At 45.1% G+C, this 10,000-nt stretch overlaps 1 protein-coding gene across 1 annotated transcript in view; it reads left to right on the top strand.

Moving 5' to 3' along the window:
- The first annotated feature begins 4,920 nt into the window (after positions 1-4,920).
- Positions 4,921-10,000, top strand: part of adgra2 (adhesion G protein-coupled receptor A2) — a 174,763-nt gene continuing 169,683 nt past the window's right edge. Inside the window, exon 1 of the mRNA XM_084322572.1 lies at positions 4,921-6,077. Coding sequence (XP_084178698.1) covers positions 5,833-6,077 — 245 coding nt within the window. The 5' untranslated portion in view covers positions 4,921-5,832. The remainder of the gene's footprint in view (positions 6,078-10,000) is intronic.

Genomic DNA, 10,000 nt, shown 5'->3' on the forward strand with positions numbered 1-10,000 from the left:
AGTACGAGCCAAGCGTTTAGGTCGACATGGTAGCCTATACATTTCAGTGTGATTGCATGCAAAGTTAGAGTAATTATGCTCCAACTTACGGCCCACCAACATGAACTGGTACTGAGCCCCAGCCGGGGCCCGTCCAAATGTAAGGAAAGAAGTACGAACGCCTTGTCGAACAAAGTGTAGCCAACGCAGGCAATACCACTGCCAGCACTAGAAATTCCCTAAAAACAACAATAAAACTGAATATGGAACAACCTACGCATAATAAGTCCCAACTCAGCCTACCGCCTTTGAAACCTTACAGTAAACAGCAATAAACAATATACCCAGCACTACACCGCGTTTGAAACCCATAAACAAAACTCTATATACAGGCCCCAAACCAGGAGAAAAAGAGAAAGCGTTTCGGGGGGGCCTAGGAGGGGAAATACATGGAAGAGAGGCGGTGTTGAAATGAGGGAGCGAGCGAGAGGGGGGGGGGGAGAGGGAGGAAAGAGAGGAGAGAGGGTGAAGGGGGAGGGAGGGAGAGAGAAGGAAAGAAAGAGAGGGGGGGTGAAAGAGGGAAGAGAGAGAGAGGAGGGGAGGCGAGAGAGAGAGAAAGAGAAAGAGAAAGAGAAAGAGAGAAAGAGAAAGGGAGAGAGAGAAAGAGAGAGAATAAGAGAGAGAGAGAAAGAGGGGGAGAGAGGGGGAAGAGAGAGAGAGAGAGAGAGAAAGAGAAAGAGAAAGAGAGGAGAGAGGGAGGTTGAGAGGGAGAGGGAGAGGGAGAGGGAGAGAGAAAGAGGAAGAGAGAGAGAGAGAGAGAGAGAGAGAGAGAGAGAGAGAAAGAGAGAGGGAGGTGAGAGGGGAGAGGAGAGAGAAAGAGGAAGAGAGAGAGAGAGAGAGAGAGAGAGAGAGAGAGAGAGAGAGAGAGAGAAAGAGAGAGAGAGAGAGAGAAAGGGAGAGAGGAGAGAGAGAGAAAGAGAGAGAGAGAGAGGGAAGAGAGAGAGAGAAAGAGAGGGGAAGAAGAGAAGAGGGGGAGTGAGAGAGGAAGAGAGGGGGAGAGAGAGTGTACAATGAAAACGTTCTGTGAGCAGAATCAAACATATTCATCCTGTATACTTCTGCCCCCTATCGTATTCCCAATAAACTCCACCTTCCCCTTAACAATGGACGCTCGCCACCCCTACCAAGATGGACGCTCGGCACCCTCCCAAGATGGACGCTCGGCACCCTCCAAGATGGACGCTCGGAGCCCGTCAAGATGGACGCCCCTCGCGAGACATACCGAGAGTCCGTCATGCCATGACGTCAGCACAGTTAGCTTAGCATGTTAGCTTAGCATATTAGCTTCGTTAGCTTCAACCTAGCGCGCGCTTACGACGTCACATCCGGCGACCGCTTTAGCCGTTAGCGCGGCTAAGTAGCATTAGCTTAGCTTACCCCATGATCCCATAAAAACGTTCCCAACGACCCGTTCCGCCGCGCGGGCCGTCCCCTCGCAACGTTAATACAATACCACATACCCCACAACAGAATCCTATTTCCCTCAAAACGCAGTGTAGTGATCTAATTAGAAATATAAAAACATAATAGTAAAACGCTAGATTGACCCCCCGTCGTCATTTCCGGCGAGCTTAAAACGACTTCCGGGTCGGGTTCTAAATAATCCCGATCACCTTAAACATACATCTCTATTTTATCCGCCACGAATATGAAAACTTTTAAGTGCATTACATATCCCCGTAATCTCAAGACACTATCGATCGACCTTACACATTTGAATTACGTCTACTTTTCGCTCCGCATGCTCCGGTGTCCAGAGGCTAATACCACAGCTAACGGCTGCTGCGTTCGACGGGCCTCGGAAAACCGGCGTCCTTATTAAAATTCCCTACGGCCAATTGGTGCCCTAAATTACACAATAACATAACTATACTCTCACACGTCCCACCAATCACTCCTAACCATAAACATTCGCCAAACATACATTCATACACGCTTCCTAACACAATTAAAAAGCACACAATTAAAAAATACAAAATCAGCATTCACGCACATTACCGTTTTCCCGAACGCCGCACGCGGCGCGACCGGTAAACACTCCATTAAGCACTATTTTTGTTACATGCCCGCCCGCGCCCAAGGCTAAAACCAGACCTACTCGTGCTAACTCTTCTACTATAGAGAATACTATGCATCGGCGTGCTTCAGTCACTACTCTAAGAGACATACTACGCACGTTGTCTATCCCGGCTTAACTCTGAGCACGAATCTAAGACACGTTCCTATCCCCTTACTTGTTCCGACTGGGAACGGCGCCCCGTTCATAGTGCTAACATTTTTACTATAAAATATACTACGCCGGTGATTACAGAACCGCCCTCCCCAGCCAGAATATTCAACTTAATTTACCCTTACATCATGATTACATGAGGTTAAATTCTTTAGTTTCTTTCCCCAACCCCTTGTTGTTCGAACTGAGCAGCCCATTCTTCTCCCACACTCACCCTTGAAGACGATCGATCAGTTGTTCTCCTCGTCGACCGGCGTGTAGGCTGATGAGTGAAGGGAAAAAATCTCGTAGGGCCGCCACTGGTTCACGGGTAACACGGCACCAAAATGAAGTGGATTCCCAGGCTGTTTTGGTTCTGCTCTGCTTCAGAACCTGTTGGTTAGTACTCTCGGCGTTGTGTCTCAATACTTTAAAGCTGGGAATCACTTCTCTTCAATCTGACTGAGCAGGCAAAAAGGCAGATAGGTGAATAAGGAGGAAAGATAGTTTAACAGTTGTTTAATAAGAGAGAAAGAGTGTATACAAATTACATTAAAGAATGCTATAGTTGTGATCAAAAACACTATGCCGTAATTGAACACAACCAGGCTAATATAACAGTAAAGAGAATGCTAGTTGATAAATTGTTGAAAGTCTTTGTTCTCTGCTGATAACAAAGAGGATTCAGTTTTTCCCTCCAAAAAGTTCCTTTGTCCTTTGCCCGCCTTGCTTGTGGATGAGATGGTAAGAGAGGTCTTCGTGGGTTTGTTGGTTGGTTCCAGAGTTCTTCTTCGGTTGTTCCTCGAGTTGTGAGTCCTTCTCTCCACCATTCCACCCCATTCTTATAGCTGAGGCCGAGTGTCTTTGAGTTGATGACATCATCACATTAATTGCTCCAATCACAAGCCAGCTAAGCTTGCATTTTGAAAATAGGGGTTTGGCCTATAGGCCAACCCCCTCCACCTAACTGCAAAAAGAGGCTGTCCTTTACCTTAATCAAAGTTTAAACATTGCATCATTTTCATTTCCTTATATCTTTTACTTAAACACATTACTTGACTTGTTAGTACTTTGATGTACCTCAAAATATATTGATTACCTAAACACAGCTATATTTCTAAGTCTGTTTGACTTTCAGAACATATATCTAACCATTCTGTTAGCTTAATAGAATACATTTCAATACCATATAACAAGCTTAACAGATTGCAGAATGTGTAACAATCAATTTAATCATATTGAACATTAATTGAAAATAGCACAGACACATTAACTAATTGTAGACATTTTTAGTATGACCAAACACTAATTATATTTTAACTTACTTATTCAAATTACTATTTTAACAATATACTAGGAAATAGTTAGTTTGGAGATCTCCTGTGTGTGTGTGTGTGTGTGTGTATGTGTGTGTGTGAATGTGTGTGTGTGTGTGTGTGTGTGAGTGTGTGTGAATGTGTGTGTGTGTGTGTGTGTGTGAGTGTGTGTGTGTGTGTGTGGATGTGTATGTATGTGTGAGTGTGTGTGACTATGTGTGTGTGAGTGTGTGTGTGTGGCTATGTGTGTGTGAGTGTGTGTGTGTGGCTATGTGTGTGTCTCTGTGTGTGTGAGTGTGTGTGTGTGGATGTGTATTCGAAAATGTGTGTGTGTGTGGATCTCTGTGTGTCTGTCTGTGTCCCCAAGCCGTAAGCAGCTGATAACACTTCTTTGATGTAACAGTTGTTTTCTTTTAACCTCATCATTGTGTGTGTGACAGGATACTCCAGCGAGACATGACCTTTTGTCTTTGTTTGATCTTTACAGAGCCCATTGTCCCCGGCCATAGCAGATGACACTTGGGTTGCGGTCATAGATGTAATCTTTTGACCACTCAGTTCACGTGTAAATCGACCTGTGTGGCCTACAATGGCAATCACGTCTATGTAACCACAAACACATTCATATTTCTTATTGTTTTGAGGCCTAAATATTTCCACACATTCTGTTTGATGAGTCTATGTTTGGGAATTTACTACACATGTCATATTTATAATAATAAAAAAAACACAGAGACACTTGTGCCTCGACGACATGGCCAAGCGCCCAACTAGTAAACCCTATCCCACCACCCAAAGACACCCACGCCAATCACGGGGTAGCAAGTTAACTTCCGATAAGGGCGACTGTTGGCTCCGGTGTCGCTGTCACTGTTGTTGACATTTCATTCTGTGGCATGGCCGTCGACTAAAGACACACTTCTTCAATCAATATCTGAAATGAAAAAATATAATTATAATAATAATAACCTTCTTACTGTCTTTTACTATCATGCACTCTTCCTAATATATACTTATATATCTGATCTCTATTATGCACTCAACTCAACACTGCAGCACTCAAGTTTCAACACTTTGATGAACATTGTTACTCAGCTGAAAGAGTTGTACCCTTCCTGCTGACGTGTCGTACAAGTCGCTTTGGATAAAAGCCTTCAGCTAAATTACAAATGTATGTAAATGTATTGTCTCCTTTCAGGTAATCTAAGAAGGCTATGAAACTAAACTATGGCATTTTCTGCACTAGGACCGCGCGGACGCGCGCACGGACTGCGCGCACTTGGGGTAGTAACTGGATGTGAGTGTGACAGAGTGGCAAGCAGGCAAAACCGCTAGATTTTGGGAAATACACAGGAGCTGATCAAGACCATCAAAATCCTGCTCCAAGTCTATACAGATTCTCTCTCGGGTAGATCTCATCGCAACTGGCTTCATGGAAATACAAGCAGGACTTCGGGATCCGAAAGAACAAACTTGTTGAACACTCTGAAGAAAGCATCGAAACAATTTTACAACGTTTTTTTGGGGGAATTATTGCTTAGTTGTACCAATGTACCATGGATGTCAGTGTCGCCCGTTGAGTTATGGACCTCGTCGAACCTGGAATAACACCTTTGAATGAATGTTGGACATATAACGGTAATCAGAATCTGCGTCTGCGACACGATCCCATTCGATTCTAGTTTATATAATTGCATGTGAGCGGTAATTTTATTTCCAACGGACAACTTTTTCCACGCGAAAAAGTATTTGGCTGCTTTTATTGAGATTGGACAAACACATCACCGGGATTAATGAACCGTGGACCTATATGAAGTTGTGCGCACACGTTGCCATGAGATAACAGGAGGTTACACACACATAACAAACCAAAACTGCCGAATGTTTGGGAATATAATATAATATAATATAAGTACTTTATTAATCCCGAGGGAAATTCGGCACCACATTAAACAATTCGGTAGTCACAAATAAGAATACACAGTCAAATATATACATTCTAAAATATGTATATACATTCTAAAATATACAATCCAGAAATATACACTATAATGTGCAGTCAAATGTAAAATGTACGGGAAGGTATACAAGGATTTATAGGTGGAATGGCTACTATGATGACGTTCGCTCACTGCTGAAGTTCGACCAGAGAGCACCACAACTTGTCATTCATCTCAGACCTCAGGTTTGAGCCCTTGTCCTCGGAGGCTTCACCCTGGAGACATGGGATGACGGGGGGCAGCTGACGTGAGATTCAGAAAGACAATAATGTTCGTGGCCGGCGTCGGTACGCCGCTCCTGGCGCGCCTGCTGCTGATGCTGCTGTTGCCGCATGCCCCGGAGTCCCGGCTCTCCCAGGCCTGCCCCGGGCTCATCACCAGCAGCTGCAGCTGCACAGATGAGCGCTCAAAAGCACACACTACCATAGCTGTTGGGAGACGAGTCAGCTGCAGCAAGGAAGAGCTGTCGGAGACGCCAGATGCCAGCCTGCTTCCCAACAGGACCGTTACTTTGTAAGTTGTAAGAGTTTCTCTGACACTATTATGCTCCCTACTCGGGCTTCTGGCCTCTGCAGGCGTCTCACAAGTCAACCCACATGCCCAATAAGATAAGATAATATAAGATATTAATTTATTGATACCCTTGGGGAAATTCACGAATATAGGATCATGCTATAAAATGCAATTAAACTGTCTTGGGCTGACGTTGGCACTAAAGTATTTGTATTACTGGAAACACTACACCTATAGGCTTCATTTGGGAATTCAGAGGATAATATATGAGTATTAATAGAATAGAATAATAACCACAAGAGACTCACAGGAGACTATTAACATAGACATTGATACACAGTTTAAGAGCCTTCTGATGCCCCCCCCCCCCCCCCGCCATGCCCACACGACGGTGACCCTGTGACCTCTAGTCGTAACCGTATTGAGAAGTTGCTGAGGTAATACGGCTTGTTAGGTCAGGAGTTTACAGCTTGATCCAGTTTTCACTCAATGCTGAACTTAGTTAGCGTCTCTGTGAAGCATTAGGACCAGCGTGAGGGCAGGCTGACTGTATAGCCTTCATCTGACTCCGCCTCTTTGTCACAACTCTGTCACTTTAAATCTGACTCTGACCCGGGGAAGCTTTGAGTTCAACCCCCCCCCCCCACCCCCCTCATCCACCCCTACACACAGTCCAGCTGACTTGGCCTTGCAAAACTAGAATAAACAGAAACACATTTCTACGTGTTTCTTTTTTTTACCCTCCTCCCTGTGCTTAATGGTGGCTTGGCTCCTTCCTTTATACCATAACATCCCTGCCGCCTCACAATCGCCTTCTGTTCAGGAAGGAAGACTGACCGCTCTGCAACCCACAGTGAGAGCTCTCGCATGCACTTCAATCATCCCGGGCCATTTTAGTTTGATAAACTATTATTATTGTTAAATAGTTTACATAAGTCAACTTGTGTGGAAAAAAACTACAAGGTCCAAACCAAGGTAAAAAAAACTAAACAACCCAACAACTGTTATTTGTGCTCTATGGGGGTTTACCATGTATTTTCGCGTTATGAATTTAGCATTAATAAAAAAAAAAAATTGCGTTGTTTACAAAACGCAACCGTCGCTTCTGGATTGGAAACCCCTCCTCAAAGACAGTAGTCCTCCACAATCCCACAGTGCCTCGCTGTCTCTCCTCTCTGACCCAGTGGGAGCGGCGCTCGAGGCTCATGGACTCAGTCAAAAAAGAAAAAGAGAGGGAAAAAAAGAAAAAGCCCAGGCGCTCCGTTGTCGGAGCAGGAGGCACAGTCGAGGGATTTATGCCCCGGAGAGCTGGAGGCGGCCAGCGGTCCATTTATAGGGCCTTTGTGTTTCTTGCTTAATAAAGGCAGGATAAACATCTGGGGAACACATTTGCTCCAAACCAGAGGAAAGAATAAAATATTGCTTGGGTGGCAGCGGTGGAGGTGATTGAAGATAATCTCCCATCCATGCACCTACTAATTTAGCTTTATTTGTTTTCCTACACATGTTTAGCATTCTGTGACACTTTTACGAGCCTGTGTACGAGGAGCAAACAATTCCGCTCTTAATCGGAGTGAAATCTTAACGCTTCTTCTCGCTCTCCTCTTTCTGGGAAACGGCGAGAAGGGAACTGCAGTAAGTTAATTTTCCAGAAGATTCTATGAGTTTCTCTCCCCTATAGCGTTTCATGCTCTTATCCGCCGCGCTCATGACATTGGCTCCAGATGTGGAATGTTAGCAGTTGTGTTGATATTCCTGTTATTCCTGACATTCCTCAGTCTGTCCAGAGACTGCAGACAGTATTCCAGGTGCAGCGGGGGTTGCTTCGCTCGCTCCCCGCCGTCCCTCCTCCTCCCCTGGATCTGGTGTCCTGAGAGCCAGCCTCGGTGCCCTCTCTCCTGGGGCAGCGTGGAGGAATGTCCCCCTCTGTTCCGAGCGGTGCAGTAGTGGTAAAGGGCTTGGGGGACACCGGGCCCTGCAGCTTCCGGGGCCGGTCGCTATACATAATGCACAACAGCTGGCCCCCATGAACATTCCAGCTGAGGCCCCCTCAGCCTCATGGGAAATCCTGACGGGGATTTGTTTATTAAAACTATTAGTTGGCTGTTTGTTGTTCCTGCCAGCCGCGAGGGAACAACCGGTGAGCCTGTCGACGTTGTCGCCTCCTTCTCACCGACACACCTTGGGATGGTGACCAGTGGCCAGTCTGCAGACGCTGATGACCTTCATTATGCACCCCTGAATATAACATAGCTGATTTCACTCTGAGTGAAACACCTGAATATAATATATCTGATTTCACTGACTGAACCCCTGAATATAATATATCTGATTTCACTGACTGAACCCCTGAATATAACATAGCTGATTTCACTCTGAGTGAAACACCTGAATATAATAATCTGATTTCACTGACTGAACCCCTGAAATATTATATCTGATTTCACTCTGAGTGACCCGCTGAATATAATATATCTGATTTCACTGACTGAACCCCTGAATATAATATATCTGATTTCACTCTGAGTGACCCGCTGAATATAATATATCTGATTTCACTGACTGAACCCCTGAATATAATATATCTGATTTCACTCTGAGTGAAACACCTGAATATAACATAGCTGATTTCACTCTGAGTGAAACACCTGAATATAATATATCTGATTTCACTGACTGAACCCCTGAATATAATATATCTGATTTCACTCTGAGTGACCCGCTGAATATAATATATCTGATTTCACTGACTGAACCCCTGAATATAATATATCTGATTTCACTCTGAGTGACCCGCTGAATATAATATATCTGATTTCACTGACTGAACCCTGAATATAATATATCTGATTTCACTCTGAGTGAAACACCTGAATATAACATATCTGATTTCACTCTGAGTGAAACACCTGAATATAATATATCTGATTTCACTTTGAGTGAACCCCTGCTTCACTTCTCTTTATTCGTTCCCAGGAAAGCAAAACGTATCAATGGTTTAATGTTGTAGGATTCTGTTCTCAGCCTTTCAGCGTGAGTTACAGTCATCACCCCCCCCCCCCCTCTCCCGCTTTCTCTCCATATCCTGCTCTCGCTCCCATCTCTCTCTCTCTCTCTCTCTCTCTCTCTCTCTCTCTCTCTCTCTCTCTCTCTCTCTCTCTCTCCCCCCCCCCCTCTCTTCCCTCTCTTCTCTCTCTCCCTCTCTTCTTCTCCCCCTCTTCCTCCCTCTTCCTCTCCCCCTCTATATCTCCCCCCTCTTTCCCCTCTCTGTCTCTCTCCCTCTCTTCACCCCCTCTTCCTCCATCTTCCTCTCCCCCCTCTCTTCCCCTCTCCCCCCTCTCTCTCTCTCTCTCTCTCTCTCTCTCTCTCTCTCTCTCTCTCTCTCTCTCTCTCTCTCTCTCTCTCTCTCTCTCTCTCTCTTCTCCCCCTCTTTCTCCATCTTCCTCTCCCCCTCTCTCTCCCCCTCTCTATCTCCGCTCTCTCCCTCCCCACACCCCTCTATCATGAGTTCATCCACACGCAGTAACTCTCAACCTAAATATTTAGTCGTCTTGGTAGGAAACTGCCATGTCCAAACTCCTTCCAGATGTGGGCCTGTGCAGGCCTGTGTTTAGGCCTAATTATGCACGGCTGTGAAGGTGCTGGATCACTGCGGGAGGAAGAGGAGAGGAAGAGTGGAGGAAGAGTGGAGAGGATAAGAAGAGGGTGGGCAGAAGCAGAAAGTAGGCTATACGTGTTATTTTGTGAAGAAGAAGAAGAAGAAGAAGAAGAAGAAGAAGAAGAAGAAGAAGAAGAAGAAGAAGAAGAAGAAGAAGAAGAAGAAGAAGAAGAAGAAGAAGAAGGAAGAAGCAGCACAATAAGGTTAGGAGAAATGGAGATGGTGGAGATGAACGAGAGCTGAGTTAGAGGAGGACGATGAACAG

Source organism: Notolepis coatsorum (assembly GCF_963971535.1).
Source record: "Notolepis coatsorum genome assembly, chromosome: 10".
NCBI lineage: Eukaryota > Metazoa > Chordata > Actinopteri > Aulopiformes > Paralepididae > Notolepis > Notolepis coatsorum.